Here is a 23,183-nt window from a genome sequence, read left to right on the forward strand (position 1 = left end):
GCTGTGACCAAAGACATTCAGCCTCACTCAGCGCTGTGTCCCCGGACCCTCGCTCCCCATCCCGGGCCCGGCGCTGTGTCCCCGGACCCTCGCTCCCCATCCCGGGCCCAGCGCTGTGTCCTCGGACCCTCACTCCCCAGCTCCTGGTCAAAAACTGGAGGCGTAATTCCAATACTCACGGGTTGCTGCGCTAATGGGGAATTTCCATAGCAACAGTGTGCGGCCATCCTTGCGGGAGAATAATCCTGAGCACATTCCCAGCCACGTACAGTCTGGCAGTAATTACAGCATTTATAACACACACAGACACACACACAGGCGCACACATAAACAAGACACACACACACACACACACACACACAAACAGACATGCGCACACACACATATACAGGCGCACACACGTATACAGGCACACACACACACACACACACACACATACAGGCACACACATACACACACATATACAGGCGCACACACTTATATACAGGCACACACACACACATACAGGCACACACACACACACATATACAGGCACACACACATACACACATATACAGGCGCACACACTTATATACAGGCACACACACACACACATACAGGCACACACACACACATATACAGGCACACGCACACACATACAGGCACACACACATACACACACATATACAGGCACACACATATACAGGCACACACACTTATATACAGGCACACACACACACAGGCACACACACATATACAGGCACACACACACACACATATACAGACACACACACACACACATACAGGCACACACACATACACACATACACACATATACAGGCACACACACTTATATACAGGCACACACACACACACAGGCACACACACATATACAGGCACACACACATACACACACACATATACAGACACACACACACACATTTACAGACATACACACACACAATCACACATAATATACAAGGTATAAGGTGGTGTTGGAGCTCAGGAATGAGGCAGCCTGAGGCTCAAGCTGATTCCACCTCAGCAATGAACAGCAAATTACAGCACAGAAAGACCTAAGACTCCAATTATAGAAATATACATAGATTAAAGTCTCTCCAATATAAAAATATATACATCTGAACAATTTGTAACGTAGAGTGGTTTTATCCCAGGGTCTCGCTGTCACACTTTGGCACTCAGTAACGCCAGCCAGCCTTCAGTGCCTCGATGTCACCAATCAATGAACGGGCAAGATATATCGAAAACATCTGGAACAAATCCAAAATTTCAATTAACACAAAACGGGCAATTCACAAATGAGAATAAAAATATATTAAGGCAATGTGTTCCCCATCAGAGCAACCGGTACCCCAGTGAGAGTCAGTGTGTGTGGGACCCGTACCCCAGTGAGAGTCAGTGTGTGTGGGACCCGTACCCCAGTGAGAGTCAGTGTGTGTGGGACCCGTACCCCAGAGAGAGTCAGTGTGTGTGGGACCCATACCCCAGTGAGAGTCAGTGTGTGTGGGACCCGTACCCCAGTGAGAGTCAGTGTGTGTGGGAGCCGTACCCCAGTGAGAGTCACTGTGTGTGGGACCCGTACCCCAGTGAGAGTCAGTGTGTGTGGGACCCGTACCCCAGTGAGAGTCAGTGTGTGTGGGACCCGTACCCCAGTGAGAGTCAGTGTGTGTGGGACCCGTACCCCAGTGAGAGTCAGTGTGTGTGTGGGACCCGTACCCCAGTGAGAGTCAGTGTGGGTGTGGGACCCGTACCCCAGTGAGAGTCAGTGTGTGTGGGACCCGTACCCCAGTGAGAGTCAGTGTGTGTGGGACCCGTACCCCAGTGAGAGTCAGTGTGTGTGGGACCCGTACCCCAGTGAGAGTCAGTGTGTGTGTGGGACCCGTACCCCAGTGAGAGTCAGTGTGTGTGTGGGACCCGTACCCCAGTGAGAGTCAGTGTGTGTGGGACCCGTACCCCAGTGAGAGTCAGTGTGTGTGGGACCCGTACCCCAGTGAGAGTCAGTGTGTATGGGACCCGTACCCCAGAGAGAGTCAGTGTGTGTGGGACCCGTACCCCAGAGAGAGTCAGTGTGTGTGGGACCCGTACCCCAGTGAGAGTCAGTGTGTGTGGGACCCGTACCCCAGAGAGAGTCAGTGTGTGTGGGACCCGTACCCCAGTGAGAGTCAGTGTGTATGGGACCCGTACCCCAGTGAGAGTCAGTGTGTGTGGGACCCGTACCCCAGTGAGAGTCAGTGTGTGTGGGACCCGTACCCCAGAGAGAGTCAGTGTGTGTGGGACCCGTACCCCAGTGAGAGTCAGTGTGTGTGGGACCCATACCCCAGTGAGAGTCAGTGTGTGTGGGACCCGTACCCCAGTGAGAGTCAGTGTGTGTGGCACCCGTACCCCAGTGAGAGTCAGTGTGTGTGTGGGACCCGTACCCCAGTGAGAGTCAGTGTGTGTGTGGGACCCGTACCCCAGTGAGAGTCAGTGTGTGTGGCACCCGTACCCCAGTGAGAGTCAGTGTGTGTGTGGGACCCGTACCCCAGTGAGAGTCAGTGTGTGTGTGGGACCCGTACCCCAGTGAGAGTCAGTGTGTGTGGGACCCGTACCCCAGTGAGAGTCAGTGTGTGTGGGACCCGTACCCCAGTGAGAGTCAGTGTGTATGGGACCCGTACCCCAGTGAGAGTCAGTGTGTGTGGGACCCGTACCCCAGAGAGAGTCAGTGTGTGTGGGACCCGTACCCCAGTGAGAGTCAGTGTGTGTGGGACCCGTACCCCAGAGAGAGTCAGTGTGTGTGGGACCCGTACCCCAGTGAGAGTCAGTGTGTATGGGACCCGTACCCCAGTGAGAGTCAGTGTGTGTGGGACCCGTACCCCAGTGAGAGTCAGTGTGTGTGGGACCCGTACCCCAGAGAGAGTCAGTGTGTGTGGGACCTGTACCCCAGTGAGAGTCAGTGTGTGTGTGGGACCCGTACCCCAGTGAGAGTCAGTGTGTGTGGGACCCGTACCCCAGTGAGAGTCAGTGTGTGTGGGACCCGTACCCCAGTGAGAGTCAGTGTGTGTGTGGGACCCGTACCCCAGTGAGAGTCAGTGTGTGTGGGACCCGTACTCCAGTGAGAGTCAGTGTGTGTGGGACCCGTACCCCAGTGAGAGTCAGTGTGTGTGGGACCCGTACCCCAGTGAGAGTCAGTGTGTGTGTGGGACCCGTACCCCAGTGAGAGTCAGTGTGTGTGGGACCCGTACCCCAGTGAGAGTCAGTGTGTGTGGGACCCGTACCCCAGTGAGAGTCAGTGTGTGTGTGGGACCCGTACCCCAGTGAGAGTCAGTGTGTGTGTGGGACCCATACCCCAGTGAGAGTCAGTGTGTGTGGGACCCGTACCCCAGTGAGAGTCAGTGTGTGTGGGACCCGTACCCCAGTGAGAGTCAGTGTGTATGGGACCCGTACCCCAGAGAGAGTCAGTGTGTGTGGGACCCGTGCCCCAGAGAGAGTCAGTGTGTGTGGGACCCGTACCCCAGTGAGAGTCAGTGTGTGTGGGACCCGTACCCCAGAGAGAGTCAGTGTGTGTGGGACCCGTACCCCAGTGAGAGTCAGTGTGTATGGGACCCGTACCCCAGTGAGAGTCAGTGTGTGTGGGACCCGTACCCCAGTGAGAGTCAGTGTGTGTGGGACCCGTACCCCAGAGAGAGTCAGTGTGTGTGGGACCTGTACCCCAGTGAGAGTCAGTGTGTGTGTGGGACCCGTACCCCAGTGAGAGTCAGTGTGTGTGGGACCCGTACCCCAGTGAGAGTCAGTGTGTGTGGGACCCGTACCCCAGTGAGAGTCAGTGTGTGTGTGGGACCCGTACCCCAGTGAGAGTCAGTGTGTGTGGGACCCGTACTCCAGTGAGAGTCAGTGTGTGTGGGACCCGTACCCCAGTGAGAGTCAGTGTGTGTGGGACCCGTACCCCAGTGAGAGTCAGTGTGTGTGGGACCCGTACCCCAGAGAGAGTCAGTGTGTGTGGGACCCATACCCCAGTGAGAGTCAGTGTGTGTGGGACCCGTATCCCAGTGAGAGTCAGTGTGTGTGGGACCCCAGTGAGAGTCAGTGTGTGCGGGACCCGTACCCCAGTGAGAGTCAGTGTGTGTGGGACCCGTACCCCAGTGAGAGTCAGTGTGTGTGGGACCCGTACCCCAGTGAGAGTCAGTGTGTGTGGGACCCATACCCCAGTGAGAGTCAGTGTGTGTGGGACCCGTACCCCAGTGAGAGTCACTGTGTGTGGCACCCGTACCCCAGTGAGAGTCAGTGTGTGTGTGGGACCCGTACCCCACTGAGAGTCAGTGTGTGTGTGGGACCCGTACCCCAGTGAGAGTCAGTGTGTGTGGGACCCGTACCCCAGTGAGAGTCAGTGTGTGTGGGACCCGTACCCCAGTGAGAGTCAGTGTGTATGGGACCCGTACCCCAGTGAGAGTCAGTGTGTGTGGGACCCGTACCCCAGAGAGAGTCAGTGTGTGTGGGACCCGTACCCCAGTGAGAGTCAGTGTGTGTGGGACCCGTACCCCAGAGAGAGTCAGTGTGTGTGGGACCCGTACCCCAGTGAGAGTCAGTGTGTATGGGACCCGTACCCCAGTGAGAGTCAGTGTGTGTGGGACCCGTACCCCAGTGAGAGTCAGTGTGTGTGGGACCCGTACCCCAGAGAGAGTCAGTGTGTGTGGGACCTGTACCCCAGTGAGAGTCAGTGTGTGTGTGGGACCCGTACCCCAGTGAGAGTCAGTGTGTGTGGGACCCGTACCCCAGTGAGAGTCAGTGTGTGTGGGACCCGTACCCCAGTGAGAGTCAGTGTGTGTGTGGGACCCGTACCCCAGTGAGAGTCAGTGTGTGTGGGACCCGTACTCCAGTGAGAGTCAGTGTGTGTGGGACCCGTACCCCAGTGAGAGTCAGTGTGTGTGGGACCCGTACCCCAGTGAGAGTCAGTGTGTGTGTGGGACCCGTACCCCAGTGAGAGTCAGTGTGTGTGGGACCCGTACCCCAGTGAGAGTCAGTGTGTGTGGGACCCGTACCCCAGTGAGAGTCAGTGTGTGTGGGACCCCAGTGAGAGTCAGTGTGTGTGGGACCTGTACCCCAGTGAGAATCAGTGTGTGTGGGACCCGTACCCCAGTGAGAGTCAGTGTGTGTGGGACCTGTACCCCAGTGAGAGTCAGTGTGTGTGGGACCTGTACCCCAGTGAGAGTCAGTGTGTGTGGGACCCGTACCCCAGTGAGAGTCAGTGTGTGTGGGACCTGTACCCCAGTGAGAGTCAGTGTGTGTGGGACCCGTACCCCAGTGAGAGTCAGTGTGTGTGGGACCCGTACCCCAGTGAGAGTCAGTGTGTGTGGGACCCGTACCCCAGTGAGAGTCAGTGTGTGTGGGACCCGTACCCCAGTGAGAGTCAGTGTGTGTGGGACCCCAGTGAGAGTCAGTGTGTGTGGGACCCTGTGAGAGTCAGTGTGTGTGGGACCCGTACCCCAGTGAGAGTCAGTGTGTGTGGGACCCCAGTGAGAGTCAGTGTGTGTGGGACCCGTACCCCAGTGAGAGTCAGTGTGTGTGGGACCCCAGCGAGAGTCAGTGTGTGTGGGACCCGTCCCCCAGTGAGAGTCAGTGTGTGTGGGACCCGTACCCCAGTGAGAGTCAGTGTGTGTGGGACCCCAGCGAGAGTCAGTGTGTGTGGGACCCGTCCCCCAGTGAGAGTCAGTGTGTGTGGGACCCGTACCCCAGTGAGAGTCAGTGTGTGTGGGACCCGTACCCCAGTGAGAGTCAGTGTGTGTGGGACCCCAGCGAGAGTCAGTGTGTGTGGGACCCGTCCCCCAGTGAGAGTCAGTGTGTGTGGGACCCGAACCCCAGTGAGAGTCAGTGTGTGTGGGACCCGTACCCCAGTGAGAGTCAGTGTGTGTGGGACCCGTACCCCAGTGAGAGTCAGTGTGTGTGGGACCCGTACCCCAGTGAGAGTCAGTGTGTGTGGGACCTGTACCCCAGTGAGAGTCAGTGTGTGTGGGGCCCGTACCCCAGTGAGAGTCAGTGTGTGTGGGACCCGTACCCCAGTGAGAGTCAGTGTGTGTGGGACCTGTACCCCAGTGAGAGTCAGTGTGTGTGGGACCTGTACCCCAGTGAGAGTCAGTGTGTGTGGGACCTGTACCCCAGTGAGAGTCAGTGTGTGTGGGACCCGTACCCCAGTGAGAGTCAGTGTGTGTGGGACCCGTACCCCAGTGAGAGTCAGTGTGTGTGGGACCCGTACCCCAGTGAGAGTCAGTGTGTGTGGGACCCGTACCCCAGTGAGAGTCAGTGTGTGTGGGACCCGTACCCCAGTGAGAGTCAGTGTGTGTGGGACCCGTACCCCAGTGAGAGTCAGTGTGTGTGGGACCCGTACCCCAGTGAGAGTCAGTGTGTGTGTGGGACCCCAGTGAGAGTCAGTGTGTGTGTGGAACCATTAATGTGACTGAGGGTGTGTAGAATTTACTGAGAGAAATATTAGTCGAACCTGCAGAAAGGCAATAACAAGGAATGCGCCCGCGACGATATAAATGTTCCTCGGCAGCCAGTCCTCAAAGGCACGGACACATCCCTTGGTGTAAATGACTAGACTGTGGTCCTCCTTATTCTAGACAGGACAAGATCTGTTTTAGTTTCTGAATCACCGCATTCTCGATTCCTTGCTCCCATTCCTGACTCCCTCCTTACCCCCCCTGGTTCCGGGGTGAGCTGATGCATTTTGGAAGAAGTTACCTCTCAGAGAAAGAGATGAAATCCTGATGGGCCTGACAAGACTAGATGTGGGAAGAACATTCCCGATGTCGGGGAATTCCAGAACTAGGGGTCACAGTCTCAGAATAAGGGATAAGCCATTCAGGACCGCGATGGGGAAGAACCTCTCCACTTGGAGAGTTTGTGAATCTGCGGAATTCTCTACCACACAAAGCTGCTGGGGGCCAGTTTGTTAGATATGTTCAACAGGGAGCTGGACACGGCCGTTTGTGGCTAAAGGGATCCAGGGGAACGGAGAGAAAGTGGGATTGGGATACTGGGAGTGCAAAGTCAGCCAGGATCATATTGAATGGCGGTGGAGGCTTGAAGGACCTCCTCCTGCACCTATTCTCTATGTTTCTAACAAGGCAAGGGAGTATTTAATGAATGGAAGGACACTGGGAAGCTCGGAGGAACAGAGGGAGCTTGGGATAATTGTTCACAGATCCCTGGAGTCGGCAGAGCAGGTGATTAGGATGGGCAGGGCAAATGGGACACTGGCTTTCGTCGGTCGTGGTATAGAGTGTAGGAGCAGGGAGGTAATATTGGAGCTGTACAGAGCGTTGGTTAGAGCTGGAGCACTGTGTGCAGTTCTGGTCACCTCACTACAGGAAGGATGTGACTGCACCAGAGGGGGTTACAGAGGAGATTTAGCAGGATGTTACCCTGGGACGGAGCGTTTAAAGAGAGACTGGATAGGCTTGGATTGTTTTCTCTGGAGCAGAGAGGGCTAAGGGGGGACATGATTGAGGTGGATAAGATTCTGAGGGGTCTGGACAGAGTGAATAGGTCACAGCTGTTCCCCTTGGTTGAGGGGTTAATCACGAGGGGGCACAGTTTTAGGGTGAGGGGGCAGGAGACTCAGAGGGGATTTGAGAAAAAAGCTTTTTCATTCAGAGGGAATCTGGAATGTGCTGCCTGGGAAGGGAGTGGAAGCTGGAAACATTTAAAAAGTATTAGGATGAGCAGCATGAGCACACACTGACTCTCACTGGGGTATGGATGGTTAACACCAGGGACGGGGACCCGGGTTCGATTCCCAGCCTCGGGTCACTGTCTGTGTGGAGTCTGCACGTTCTCCCCGTGTCGGCGTGGGTTTCCCCCGGGTGCTCCGGTTTCCTCCCACAGTCTGAAAGACGTGCTGGTTTGGGTGCACTGACGAACAGGCACCAGAATGTGGCAATGAGGGGAATTTCACTGTAGTTTCATTGCAGTGTTAATGTAAGCCTTACTGGTGACTAATAAATAAACTTTCAACAGTGGAAACATTACAAGGATTCCGAACCCCCTGATCCTGGTGTTGGGATACGGGCTCTGAACCCCCTGATCCTGGTGTTGGGATACAGGCTCCGAACCCCCTGATCCTGGTGTTGGGATACGGGCTCTGAACCCCCTGATCCTGGTGTTGGGATACAGGCTCCGAACCCCCTGATCCTGGTGTTGGGATACAGGCTCCGAACCCCCTGATCCTGGTGTTGGGATACAGGCTCCGAACCCCCTGATCCTGGTGTTGGGATACAGGCTCCGAACCCCCTGATCCTGGTGTTGGGATACAGGTTCCGAACCCCCTGATCCTGGTGTTGGGATACAGGTTCCGAACCCCCTGATCCTGGTGTTGGGATACAGGCTCCGAACCCCCTGATCCTGGTGTTGGGATACAGGCTCCGAACCCCCTGATCCTGGTGTTGGGATACAGGCTCCGAACCCCCTGATCCTGGTGTTGGGATACAGGCTCCGAACCCCCTGATCCTGGTGTTGGGATACAGGTTCCGAAGCCCCGATCCTGGTGTTGGGATACAGATTCCGAACCCCCTGATCCTGGTGTCGGGATACAGGTTCCGAACCCCCTGATCCTGGTGTTGGGATACAGATTCCGAACCCCCGATCCTGGTGTTGGGATACAGATTCCGAACCCCCTGATCCTGGTGTTGGGATACAGATTCCGAACCCCCTGATCCTGGTGTTGGGATACAGGCTCTGAACCCCCTGATCCTGGTGTTGGGATACAGGCTCCGAACCCCCTGATCCTGGTGTTGGGATACAGGCTCTGAACCCCCTGATCCTGGTGTTGGGATACAGGCTCCGAACCCCCTGATCCTGGTGTTGGGATACAGGCTCCGAACCCCCTGATCCGAGGTCGATAGTGGGCGTTGGGTGGTTATCAGATTCCAATGTGGGTGCGAGACGGAGACACGGGTTGTCTGCGCCATGGAAACAGCGTTTCCAGCAGGGAGATCCGGAAGACTGTCAGAATTCCCTCATCTGGAAGATGAAGGTTGGAGTTTGAGTGTGTCTTAGAGGAATGCGCAACAGGTCAAGTCCAGATTCCTCCGGGATAGAACTGGGAATATTAAAACATTGGGAAAGACTCGGTGGAACAAAGTGATAACACTGAATAACTTTAACAGGATGGGAACACCAGAGACAAAGAGTGTTTGGGATTTAATACCTTCGATTTGGATCGGATATCGTAACCACACTGTGTGTTCACCACATTCTGCTGTAAAAGAGACAGTGTTTGAAATGTTAACCACAGCCGGTGAGAACAACACAGAATGAAGATCACCCTCGCACCCGTGTGAGCAGACCCATCAGGAATTTTGGATTGTCACTGGGACAACGGGAACCCCCCACCCCCCCTCCGGCTCCACTCACCCTGAGCTGCGGAATCACAAAATTGCTACAGCACAGGAGGCCATTCTGCCCATTGTGTCTATCCCAGCTCTCTAAGGCCACCAAAAGCCCCTCCAGTCTCCCTGTAACTCTGCACATTCTTCCTTTTCACACATTCCAGACTCTAACCACTCACTGTCTCCGCACTGTCAGAGTGACACATTCCAGACTCTAACCACTCACTGTCTCTGCACTGTCAGAGTGACACATTCCAGACCCTAACCACTCACTGTCTCCGCACTGTCAGAGTGACACATTCCAGACCCTAACCACTCACTGTCTCCGCACTGTCATAGTGACACATTCCAGACCCTAACCACTCACTGTCTCCGCACTGTCAGAGTGACACATTCCAGACCCTAACCACTCACTGTCTCCGCACTGTCAGAGTGACACATTCCAGACCCTAACCACTCACTGTCTCCGCACTGTCAGAGTGACACATTCCAGACCCTAACCACTCACTGTCTCCGCACTGTCAGAGTGACACATTCCAGACCCTAACCACTCACTGTCTCCGCACTGTCAGAGTGACACATTCCAGACCCTAACCACTCACTGTCTCCGCACTGTCAGAGTGACACATTCCAGACCCTAACCACTCACTGTCTCCGCACTGTCAGAGTGACACATTCCAGACCCTAACCACTCACTGTCTCCGCACTGTCAGAGTGACACATTCCAGACCCTAACCACTCACTGTCTCCGCACTGTCAGAGTGACACATTCCAGACCCTAACCACTCACTGTCTCCGCACTGTCAGAGTGACACATTCCAGACCCTAACCACTCACTGTCTCCGCACTGTCAGAGTGACACATTCCAGACCCTAACCACTCACTGTCTCCGCACTGTCAGAGTGACACATTCCAGACCCTAACCACTCACTGTCTCCGCACTGTCAGAGTGACACATTCCAGACCCTAACCACTCACTGTCTCCGCACTGTCAGAGTGACACATTCCAGACCCTAACCACTCACTGTCTCCGCACTGTCAGAGTGACACATTCCAGACCCTAACCACTCACTGTCTCCGCACTGTCAGAGTGACACATTCCAGACCCTAACCACTCACTGTCTGCGCACTGTCAGAGTGACACATTCCAGACCCTAACCACTCACTGTCTCCGCACTGTCAGAGTGACACATTCCAGACTCTAACCACTCACTGTCTCCGCACTGTCAGAGCGACACATTCCAGACCCTAACCACTCGCTGAGGTGAGTAGTTCCAACCTCTCCAATCTATCCTCACAGCTGAAGTCTCTCCCCCTCCCCAAGACTATTCTCACAAGACATTGGAGCAGAATGAGGCCATTTGACCCATCACATCTTCCCATGAATATTTTTTGCTCTCTCTCTTTCTCTCTCTCTAATCCTTTGATTCCTTCCTGATGTACCCAGAACTGTACACATTATTCCAGCTGAGGACAGGCCAGTGTTTTATGAAGTTCAACATAAAACTCCTTTCTTTTATACTCTGTACTTGTATTTATCGAGCCCAGGATACTGTATACTTTATTAACCATTCACAAACTTTCCTGCCATCTTCAGTCACTTATGGGTAGCACGGTGGTTAGCACTTCACAGCTTCAGGGACCCGGGTTCGATTCCCGGCTCGGGTCACTGTCTGTGTGGAGTTTGCACATTCTCCTCGTGTCTGCGTGGGTTTCCTCCGGGTGCTCCGGTTTATCTCCCACAGTCCAAAGATTTGCGGGTTAGGTTGCTAAAATTGCCTCTTAGTGTCCTGAGATGCGTAGGTTTAGAGGGATTAGTGGGTACAATATGTAGGGATATGGAGGTAGGGCCTGGGTGGGATCGTGCAGACTCGATGGGCCAAATGGCCTCTTTCTATATTGTAGGGATTCTAAGTCATGTACACTCAGCTCCCTCTGCTCCTGAACCTTCTTCAGAGATGTACTCTCCTTTTTCAAAGCAAAATACTGGGGGATGCTGGAAATCTGGAATAAAAGGTCTCTGGTCCACTGCAATACTCCACGAAAGCCCAACAAATGTTGTTGGAGCCTCTTCCAGTTAACTATGTTCCAGCCTCCTATTCTCAACATCGAGTTCAGCAACTTTACACTTTAACTCCCCTCCCACCTTGGTCACTTTTCCTCTAAACCCAAAACTGGGCAGACACGGGTGGCGCAGTGATCAGCGCTGCTGCCTCACAACTCCAGAGACCCGGGTTCAATCCCCAGCTCGGGTCACTGTCTGCGTGGAGTTTGCACATTCTCACCATGTCTGCGTGGGTTTCCTCCGGGTGCTCCAGTTTCCTCCCACAGTCTGAGAGGTGCTGGTTAGGGTGCATTGACCCGAACTGGGATTTTCACAGTAACTTCACTGCAGTGTTAATGTAAGCCTACTTGTGACATTAATAATAAAAATATGCTTTGCCTCAACACAGTATTTCCCTCCCCATCCCCACAGGGCCCTCTCTGACTTGTTCTCCTGTGTTCTCAGAGCACTGATATTTCTTCTCCTATTCACAGGATCCGCTATCCCACTATCCCTCGTCCTTCACACTGCCCGAAACATTGCTTGTCTCAGAGTCTCCGAGCTCCCACCATTCACTGGCCTTCTGCTCTGCCCCAGCCTCTTAAACAGAGTACAATCCATCACACTGTCCCCTCTCTGAGACCAGACACAAAACACTAACAAATCCTCCTCAATCTTCATAACCCTGTTAACTCTCTCCGATCCCATTAACCCCCAATCCCATTAACACTGATCCCACAAACTCTCCCCAATCCCATTAACACTGATCCCACAAACTCTCCCCAATCCCATTAACACTGATCCCACAAACTCTCCCCAATCCCATTAACACTGATCCCACAAACTCTCCCCAATCCCGTTATCCCCAATCCCATTAACCCCAATCCCACAAACTCTCCCCAATCCCGTTAACCCCCGGTCCCACAAACTCTTCCCAATCCCGTTAACCCCCCCAATCCCATTAACCCCGATCCCACAAACTCTCCCCAATCCCGTTAACCCCAATCCCACAAACTCTCCCCAATCCCATTAACCCCCCCAATCCCATTAACCCCGATCCCACAAACTCTCCCCAATCCCGTTAACCCTTCCTGATCCCATTAACCCCCCCGATCCCACAAACCCTCCCCAATCCCATTAAACCCCCAATCCCATTAACCCCGATCCCACAAACCCTCCCCAATCCCATTAACCCTTCCTGATCCCATTAACCCCCCCATCCCGTTAACCCAGATTTCACAAACCCTTCCCGATCCTGTTAACCCCCCCCCTCCCCCCCCCCGTCCTGGTAACCCTTCCTGATCCCATTAATCCCCCCACCAATCCCATTAACCCCGATCCCACTAACCCTTCCGGATCCCGTTAACCCTCCCTGCTCTGATCACTTGTTCTCTCAGTGTGTGACCCGGTACAGAGCGGGTTATTAATACTTACAGCGGGATCGGGCAAACAGCAGGAGAAGGGAACGCCGCAGCGCTCCCTGCTAACATTTTCCTCGGAACAGTTAAAGTAAATATTGTTGTCCCAATCTTCTGGCCCGGAAGCTCCACAACACTGCATCTGAGAGAGAGCAAATACAACAACAGATCAGCGCAGAGAGGGAGAGACGGAGAGAGAGAGGGACAGAGAGAGGGACAGAGAGAGGGAGAGGGAGAGAGACAGAGAGAGAGAGGGAGAGAGGCAGAGGGAGAGACGGAGACAGGGAGGGAGGGAGAGAGGGACAGAGAGAGAGGGAGAGACGGAGAGAGAGAGGGACAGAGAGAGAGGGAGGGAGAGAGACAGAGAGAGGGAGAGGGAGAGAGGGACAGAGAGAGAGGGACAGAGAGAGAGGGAGGGAGAGAGACAGAGAGAGAGAGGCAGGGGGAGAGACGGAGACAGGGAGGGAGGGAGAGAGGGACAGAAAGAGAGAGAGGCAGAGGAAGAGAGGGAGGGAGGGAGAGAGAGAGACGGAGAGAGAAAAAGAGAGAGAGGGAGAGAGGGACGGAAAGGGAGAGAGGCAGGGAGAGAGAGAGAGGCGGAGGGAGAGAAAAAGAGAGAGAGAGAGAAGGAGAGAGGGATGGAAAGAGAGAAAGGCAGAGGAAGAGAGGGAGGGAGGGAGAGAGAGCGAGGCAGAGGGAGAGATGGAGAGAGAAAGGGAGGGAGAGAGGGACGGAGAGAGAGAGGGACAGGCAGAGGGAGAGATGGAGAGAGAGAGGGAGGGAGAGAGGGACGGAGAGAGAGAGGGACAGGCAGAGGGAGAGATGGAGAGAGAGAGGGAGGGAGAGAGGGACGGAGAGAGAGAGAGGCAGGCAGAGGGAGAGATGGAGAGAGAGAGGGAGGGAGAGAGGGACGGAGAGAGAGAGAGGCAGGCAGAGGGAGAGATGGAGAGAGAGAGGGAGGGAGAGAGGGACGGAGAGAGAGAGAGACAGGCAGAGGGAGAGATGGAGAGAGAGAGGGAGGGAGAGAGGGACGGAGAGAGAGAGGGACAGGCAGAGGGAGAGATGGAGAGAGAGAGGGAGGGAGAGAGGGACGGAGAGAGAGAGACAGGCAGAGGGAGAGATGGAGAGAGAAAGGGAGGGAGAGAGAGAGAGACAGGCAGAGGGAGAGATGGAGAGAGAGAGGGACGGAGAGAGAGAGGGACAGGCAGAGGGAGAGGTGGAGAGAGAAAGGGAGGGAGAGAGGGACAGAGAGAGAGCGAGACAGGCAGAGGGAGAGATGGAGAGAGAGAGGGAGGGAGACATACAGAGAGAGGGATTGTGGTGACTGTCCCTTTAAGAGAAACACAGCAGCAGAGGGAGAGGGGAAGGGCGGGTGTGGCCGTGGGGACGCAGTGTCACCCCAGTACAGCGGCAGTGTGCGTGAGGACAGAGTGATAAACACGTACATATTTCTGGACGGCATCAATGAGGTTTTGGAGATCGATGTCCTTTCGATAGAAACCGATGTTCTCTCGGATAAATTTCTGAACATGGAGTTTCACCCAATCCTGGAAGACGAAGGCGAGGATCCCAGCAGCAAGTTCCAACGTGAAGATTGTTCCAATGATTAGCGAAAACTGGAAAATAAAACAGCCTCGATTGGACCCGGTTAGGAACAACAGCAAGACTAGGAGAAGTTCCTACTCGGCTTCCTCACTTCCTCTCTCTCTCCCTCTGAGGGAACACAATCAGGGATCCTCAGTGTCATCTACCCCTCGGGGGAGTGACAGCTTGAGGGTGAACACCATGGGTCTGAAACCAGTGCGTTCAACTTAAATAAAGGCAATTTTAATGGTGATAGGAAGGAGATCCCTCAGGGTAAACAAGCTAAGATCCAGGTCAGTAAATCAGCAGAGGCAGATATTTAAAAAGCTGATCCAAAATGCTCGGCAAGAGTTTATCCCAATCAAAAAGAGAGATTCCAGGAGAAAGAGGCAAAATCCATGGTTAATACAGGCCAAGGATAATGTTAAATTAAAAAGCAGGATGTACAAATTGGTAAGGGATAGGGTGTAGAACTGGGGAGTTTTAAGATCCAGCTATAAAAATCTCCTAAGGGAGTAAATGAAATCAGAGAGAGAACTTGCAAGCAGCGTATAAAAACAGTAAGAGTTTCTATGGAAATATAAATAAGGAACAGGTGGTTAAAGCTAATGTGGGATCTTTACTGGACAAGACAGATCATAGAATCCTACAGTGTAGAAGGAGGCCATTCGGTCCAATGGGCCCGCAATCCCACCCAGCCCCTATCCCCGTAACCCCATGCCTTTATCCTGCTAGTCCCCCAGACACTAAAGGGCAAATTAGCGTGGCCAATCCACCTAACCCTTTGGACTGTGGGAAGAAACTGGAGCACCCGGAGGGCACTCACACAGACACAGGGAGAAGGTGCAGTCTCCGCACAGACACTGACCCAAGAAGGGAATTGAACCAGGGCTCTTGGCGCCGTGAGGCAGCAGTGCTAACCACTCTGCTGAACTGATAACAACAAACACTGGTGGGATATGCTAAGTAGAGGTCTTGACTGTGGAAGATGTTGTAAATATCCCAATTTGTCAGATGGACTGGTTTCAGAATTTACAATAATCCCGATTACAAGGGATAGAGTAAAAAGGCTAAAGGCAGACAGGGCAGCATGGTGGTTAGCACTGCTGCCTCACAACGCCAGGGACCAGGCTTCATTTCCCAGTTTGTTCATTTCTGCATGTTCTCCCCATGTCTGCGTGGGTTTCCTTCGGGTGTTCCGGTTTCCTCCCACAGTCTGAAACACGTGCTGGTTAGGGTGCATTGGCCGTGCTAAATTCTCTCTCAGGGTACCCAGGCACCGGAGTGTGGCGACTAGGGGATTTTCACAGTAACTTCATTGCAGTGTTAATGTAAGCCTACGTATAAGATAATGAAGGGGATGGATAGGGTAGAGGTAGAGAGATTCTTCCCGCTTAGAAAGGATAGCAGGACTAGAGGGCACAGCCTCAAGATAAAGGGGGGGCAGTTTAGATCGGAGTTGAGGAGGAACTTCTTCACTCAAAGGGTGGTGAATCTCTGGAATTCTCTGCCTGTTGAAGTGGTGGAGGCTGCCTCGCTGAATATATTTAAGTCACGGGTAGATAGGTTTTTGATATTCAGGGGAGTTAAGGGTTATGGGGAGAATTTACCATTTATATAGATGATCTGGAGGAGGGAACCGAGTGCAGGGTGTCGAAATTTGCTGATGACACCAAGATTGGGGGAAAGGCAAATTGTGCGGAGGGTGTGGAGAGTCTGCAGAAGGATCTAGATAGGCTGGGCGAATGGGCCAGGAAATGGCAAATGGAATTTAATGTTGGCAAGTGTGAGGTGGTCCACTTTGGTAGGAAGAATGGTAGGAAGGACTATTACTTACGGGGCGAAAAACTGCAGCAGGCGACGGTGCAGAGGGACCTCGGGGTCCTTGTGCATGAGTCGCAAAAACCCAGCTTGCAGGTGCAGCAGGTGGTCAGGAAGGCGAATGGGATGCTGGCCTTCATAGCGAGGGGGATTGAATATAAAAGTAGGGAGGTCTTGCTGCAGCTGTATAGGGCATTGGTGAGGCCGCAGCTGGAGTACTGTGTGCAGTTTTGGGCGCCGCACCTGCGCAAGGATATTTTGGCCCTGGAGGGAGTGCAGAGGAGGTTTACTAGGCTGATACCGGAGTTGAGGGGATTGAGCTATGAGGAGAGGCTGAATAAACTAGGCTTGTACTCGTTAGAGTTTAGAAGAATGAGGGGAGATCTCATTGAGACGTATAAGATGATGAATGGGATGGATAGGATAGAGGTGGAGAGACTCTTCCCGCTCAAAAAAGACAGTAGGACTAGGGGGCACAGCCTCAAGATAAAGGGGAGGCGGTTTAGAACGGAGTTGAGGAGGAACTTCTTCACTCAAAGGGTGGTGAATCTCTGGAATTCTCTGCCCGTTGAAGTGGTGGAGGCTGCCTCGCTAAATATTTTTAAGAAGCGGGTTGATGGGTTCTTGATAAGAGAGGGGATTAAGGGTTATGGGGAGAGGGCGGGAAAGTGGAACTGAGCCACAACAGATCAGCCATGATCTTATTGAATGGCGGGGCAGGCTCGAAGGGCTAGATGGCCTACTCCTGCTCCTATTTCTTATGTTCTTATATTCTTATCTCCCGTCTCCCAAAAATCTCTCAATGGAGAATGTAATCTTGCCATTACTGAAGGTGAATATCTCCCTCTGAGCAGGAGGAGATTGTCGAGTAGACTCCTGCTCACTATTCTAGTTTCAGAACATTGTGTATCGAAACCCAATGCTGGCAGTTAGGAAGGCAAATGCAATGTTAGCATTCATGCTAGGACGGCACGATGGCACAGTGGGTTAGCACTGCTGCTTCACAGCTCCAGGGTCCTGGGTTCGATTCCCGGCTCGGGTCACTGTCTGTGTGGTTTGCACATTCTCCCCGTGTCTGCGTGGGTTTCCTCCGGGTGCTCTGGCTTCCTCCCACAGTCCAAAGATGTGCGGGTTAGGTTGATTGGCCATGCTAAAAAATTGCCCCTTAGTGTCCAGTGATGTGTAGGTTAGAGGGATTAGTGGGTAAAATATGTAGGGATATGGGGGTAGGGCCTGGGTGGGATTGTGTTCGGTGCAGACTCAATGGGCCGAAGGGCCTCTTTCTGCACTGTAGGGGTTCTATGATCTATGTCGAGAGGGTTAAATACAAAAGCAGAGGGATGTACTTCTGAGGCTGTATAAAGTTCTGGTCAGACCACATTTGGAATATTGTGAGCAGTTTTGGGCCCCGTATCTAAAGAAGGATGTGCTGACCTTGGAAAGGGTCCAAAAGAGGTTCACAAGAATGATCCCTGGAATATAACACTTTACATGTGAGGAGCGGCTGAGGACTCTGGGTCTATACTCGATGGAGTTTGGAAGGATGAGGGGGCGATTTCACTGAAACTTACAGAATACTGAAAAGCCCGGATGGAGTGGAGATGGGGGAGATGTTTCAATTAGTAGCAGAGACTTGGATCTGAGGGAACAGCCTCAGAGTGAAGGGATGATCCTTTAAAACAGAGATGGGGAGGGATTTCTTCTGCCAGAGAGTGGGGAATGTGTGGAACTCTTTGCCGCAGAGGAGGCCAGGTCACTGAGTGTCTTTAAGACAGAGATAGAGAGGTTCCTGATTAATAAGGGGATCGGGGGTTATGGGGAAAAGGCAGGAGAATGGGGGTGAGAAACATATCAGCCATGATTGAATGGGCTGAATGGCCTCATGCTGCTCCTATGTATTACGGTCTTTTTTAAAATTCCCTGATCTCCGTCAGGGAATGACAAGTTGGGATTATATCATCATTCCAATATTATGATCCACAAAAGAAACCAAATCACACCGAGTTTCTTTATTCCAGACTCTCCATTAGTCACCCGTTCCAGCAGTACGTGCCCACAAATCTCACACCCATTGGTGGATGATCAGTCTGGGGAAGGGTGTCTAGATAGTTTGAGTCATGGTGAGATCAAAAAGTAAGTATGCTCTTGAGAAACATTAAGGTAGACAAGTCCCCAGGGCCAGACGGGATGTACCCCAGAATACTGAGAGATACAAGGGAGGAAATTGTTGGGGCCTGGAGAGAAATCTTTGTATCCTCACTGCCTACAGGGAAATTCCCAGAGGATTGGAGAATAGAGTTCCTTTGTTTAAGAAGGGTAGCAAGGATAATCTAGGTAATTACAGGCTGGTATCAGTCGTACATCAGCCTTACATCAGTCGTAGGGAAGTTATTGGAGAGGATTCCTCGAGACAGGATTTATTCCCACTTGGACGTAAGTGGGCATATTAGCAAGAGGCAACATGGTTTTGTGAAGGGGAGGTTGTGTCTCACTAACTTGATTGGGTTTTTCGAGGAAGTGACGAGGATGATTGATGAGGGTAGGGCGGTGGATGTTGTCTACGTGGACTTGACAAGGTCCCTCATGGCAGACTGGTGAGGTTGCATGGGATCAGAGGTGAGCTGGCAAGATGGATACAGAACTGGCTCAGTCAGAGAAGACAGAGGGTAGCAGTGGAAGGGTATGTTTCTGAATGGAGGGCTGTGACAAGTGGCACTCCTGGGACTATTGCTGTTTGTAATATATATAAATGATTTGGAGAAAAATGTAACTGGTTTCATTAGTAAGTTTGCAGACGACACAAAAGTTGGTGGATTTGCGGATAGCGATGAGGACCATCAGAGGATACAGCAGGATACAGATCAGTTGGAGACTTGGGCAGAGAGATGGCAGATGGAGTTTAATCTGGACAAATGTGAGGCAATGCATTTTGGAAGGTCTAATACAGATAGGAGATATACAGTAAATGGCAGAACCCTTAGGAGTATTGATAGGCAGAGGGATCTGGGTGTACAGGTTCACAGGTCACTGATAGTGGCAATGTAGGTGGAGAAGGTAGTCAAGAAGGCATAGGGCATGCTTGCCTTCATCGGCCAGGGTATTGAGTTTAAAAATTGGCAAATCGTGATGCAGCTTTATAGAACCTTATGAGGCCGCACTTGGAATATAGTGTTCAATTCTGGGTCGCCCACACTACCAGAAGGATGTGGAGGCTTTGGAGAGGGGACAGAATAGATTTACCAGGATGTTGCCCTGGTATGGAGGGCATTAGCTACAAGGAGAGGTTGGAGAAACTTGGTTTGTTCTCACTGGAACAACAGAGGTTGAGGGGAGACCTGATAGAAGACTATAAGATTCACAGAATCATCGAATGTAAAAATGTAGAAAGAGGCCATTCAGCCCATCAAGTCTGCACTGACTGCAATACCACCCTGGCCCCATCCCCCATTACTCCATAACCCCATGCATCTACCCTAGTTAATCTTCCTGACACTAAGTGGCAACTTAGCATGGCCAATCCACCTAACCTGCACACCTTTGAACTGTCAGGGGGGAAACTGGAGCACCCAGAGGAAACCCACGCAGACACAGGGAGAATGTGCAAACTCCACATATTCAGAAGCCGGGAATCGAACTCGGATCCATGGCACTGTGAGGTCCCCGGAAGATAGGGGGTTTTAGTTAAGTCGGGCAGCATGGTTGGTACAGGCTTGGAGGGCCGAAGGGCCTGTTCCTGTGCTGTAATTTTCCTTGTTTCTAGGTGTGTGGTGGGACGGCAGAGCTGGGTTTAGGCTGTTCATTGCGGAATCGTTTCACTCGCTCTACACTGGGTATTTCTTTCTCAATCCCACTCTCAGTTCCTCATTGCAACCAACGGCCTCCAGCTCCAGAAGCTCACATTCTCCCAAAAAGTTGGCCACTTTGAATCATAGAGTCCCTACAATGCAGAAGAGGCCATTTGGCCCATCGAGTCACTTCTAGTAATCTGTACCCCAGGGCAGCATCTCCAGTAAGAAGTCTCACAACACCAGTTAAAGTCCAACAGGTTTATTTGGTAGCACAAGCTACTAGCTTTCGGAGCACTGCCCCTTCATCAGGTGAGTGGGGCAAGGTGAGTGAGTGAGCAGCGCTCCGAAAGCTCGTGGCTTCTGCTACCAAATAAACCTGTTGGGCTTTAACCTGGTGTTGTGAGACTTCTTACTGTGTTTACCCCAGTCCAACACCGGCATCTCCAGACCAGGGAGACAATCACTGCTGGGTCGACAGCAAGCTTCAACACCAATTCACGCACGCACTGGCAAACCCCTCCCCACCCCCCCCACCCCCTGTGCACACAGCCCCCCCCCTCCATACACACACATCCCCACACATTCACCTCCCACACACTCACCCCCCACAACCGCCCCCCAACACACACACACACCCCAAAAACGCCTCTCTCACACACACACACACACAAACACACACACACACACACACACATCCCCCCCCCACACACACACACACACACACACACATCCCCCCCACACACACACATCCCCCCACACACACACACACACACACACCCCCCACACACACACACACACACCCCACACACACACACACCCCACACACACACACACACCCCACACACACACACTCACATCCCCCACACACACACACACACATCACCCCCCCCACACACACACACACACACACACAGCACCCCCCCCCCACACACACACACACACATACACACCCTCCCACAAACACCATCCCCCAGCACACACAAAAGTGGGAACACTGTGTAAGTAATAAATTTGTGAGACTGCAGCAGAGATAATTCTAATTAAACAGAGTGAGAGAGAGAGAGAGCACTGGTGATCAGTGAGGAGCAGGGCCAAGCACTGGAACCGAGCTGGATTCTAGTTTGTGTTAGAGATCCCAGAGGGTGGGTGATATCTTTAAAAGGAGTTGGCACAGAGACTCACAAACTTCAGCAGGCAAATGTTCTCTCGCAGAGCTCCGATACAGCCAGTGAATCCTAAACTGAATGTCAGCACCCCAACCACGAGAATGACCCAGACTGGGTCAAAGCCATTGAGTTCAGAAATGGACTGAATCTTCAGCACTCCCTGTACAAACAGGAACAACATAGTCAGAAAAACACAACTCATACAACCTGCAGAGCTGTCTGCTTCACAGATTAGTTTTTATATATAATTCTTGCTGATGCTTCAACTCATTTTAGAACAGGGTTAATAATGTTGACAACACCCTCCCTCTGCCCAATCGCCATCCATCCCCACCCCACCATAACCACCAGGAGAGTTATTCCTAAAACCTACAGGGCTCCCACAATCCCATCCCTCTCACTGCAGCCCCACTGCAGAGCAGGTTACACAGGTTAGCAGTTTGAGTGGACACAGACAGTGAAATGTTTTGCAATGTTTTACTCTCTTAAATCTTCTATATAATTGCAAACATACACAGGGCAGCACAGTGGGTTAGCACTGCTGCCTCACAGATCCAGAGACCCGGGTTCGATACCCGGCTTGTGTCTGTGTGGAGTCTACATGTTCTTCCTGTGTCTGCGTGCGTTTCCTCCGGGTGCTTTGGGTTCGTCCCACAGTCCGAAAGATGACCCGAACAGGCTCCGGAGTGTGGCGACTAGGGGATTTTCACAGTAACTTCAATGTGAGTCTACTCGCGACACTAATAAATAAACTTAAACCAACGTAGCCTAGGACACCTCAGAACCCTATGGTCCAAACTCCTTCAGTTCAAGCCAGGCAGCAGGTGAAAGACTGGGTTTGACCGTTCTTCCGGCAGATTCTCACATAAGAACATAAGAACGAGGAACAGGAGTTGGCCATCTAGCCCTTCGAGCCTGCCCCACCATTCAATAAGATCATGGCTGATCTGAAGTGGATCAGTTCCACTTTCCTGCTTTCTCCCCATAACCCTTAATTCCCCTGTCTATCAGAAACCTATCTACCCGTGTCTTAAATATATTCAGCGAGGTAGCCTCCACCACTTCAACCAGCAGAGAATTGGTGCTGTGGGACTGGACTGAGTGAAGGGAGTGTGGAGATTGGTTTTACTTTATTGCCCACAGGTGTCTTTCATAAAGCAGGCAGGATTGGAGCAACGGGCACCCAGTGTGAAAACAGCAAGTAGAATTTAAATCAAAATCCCCGCGACACCACAATCCTCGTCTCAGATGTCAAATCCCGAGGTTCTAGTGAGAGATGAACTCTGCTTCTCTCTCCATAACCGCTGGCTGACACGCTGAGCATTCAGAGCACTTTCCCATTTTGTGTTCACTCCCGAGGTGCCAGTGTCCAGAGTTGTTACCTTTTCGTTCCAGGCCCAGAAAGTGATGGCCAGTAGTCCAGCTCCAGCGATCTGCAAACCAGAGAACACAAGATTCAATCAGAATGGAACTCAAATCATCGACAATCTCAACAAATACATCCGAAACTCAGAACCAGTTAATGGCCCGAAAAATCGCCAGAGGCAAGGAATTTTAGTCCTGGAATAGACTAACAGCAAACACTTCCCAGGACAGGTACAGCACGGGGTTAGATACAGAGTAAAGCTCCCTCTACACTGTTCCCATCAAACACTCCCAGGACAGGTACAGCATGGGGTTAGATACAGAGTAAATCTCCCTCTACACTGTTCCCCCATCAAACACTCCCAGGACAGGTACAGCACGGGGTTAGATACAGAGTAAAGCTCCCTCTACACTGTCCCCCATCAAACACTCCCAGGACAGGTACAGCGCGGGGTTAGATACAGAGTAAAGCTCCCTCTACACTGTCCCCATCAAACACTCCCAGGACAGGTACAGCATGGGGTTAGATACAGAGTAAATCTCCCTCTACACTGTTCCCCCATCAAACACTCCCAGGACAGGTACAGCACGGGGTTAGATACAGAGTAAAGCTCCCTCTACACTGTCCCCCATCA

General features: G+C 52.4%; 1 protein-coding gene across 1 annotated transcript in view; it reads right to left on the reverse strand.

Moving 5' to 3' along the window:
* Positions 1-753: 753 nt before the first annotated feature.
* Positions 754-23,183, reverse strand: part of LOC145360491 (tetraspanin-14-like) — a 74,490-nt gene continuing 52,060 nt past the window's right edge. The window contains exons 3-9 of the mRNA XM_080215735.1: positions 22,566-22,616; positions 21,200-21,343; positions 14,270-14,440; positions 12,841-12,966; positions 9,182-9,229; positions 6,470-6,589; positions 754-1,250 (exon numbers count right to left, since the gene is read on the reverse strand). Coding sequence (XP_080071861.1) covers positions 1,179-1,250; positions 6,470-6,589; positions 9,182-9,229; positions 12,841-12,966; positions 14,270-14,440; positions 21,200-21,343; positions 22,566-22,616 — 732 coding nt within the window. The 3' untranslated portion in view covers positions 754-1,178. The remainder of the gene's footprint in view (positions 1,251-6,469; positions 6,590-9,181; positions 9,230-12,840; positions 12,967-14,269; positions 14,441-21,199; positions 21,344-22,565; positions 22,617-23,183) is intronic.

This window comes from Carcharhinus amblyrhynchos, chromosome 31 (assembly GCF_965287045.1).
Source record: "Carcharhinus amblyrhynchos chromosome 31, sCarAmb.v2.hapA, whole genome shotgun sequence".
Lineage (NCBI taxonomy): Eukaryota > Metazoa > Chordata > Chondrichthyes > Carcharhiniformes > Carcharhinidae > Carcharhinus > Carcharhinus amblyrhynchos.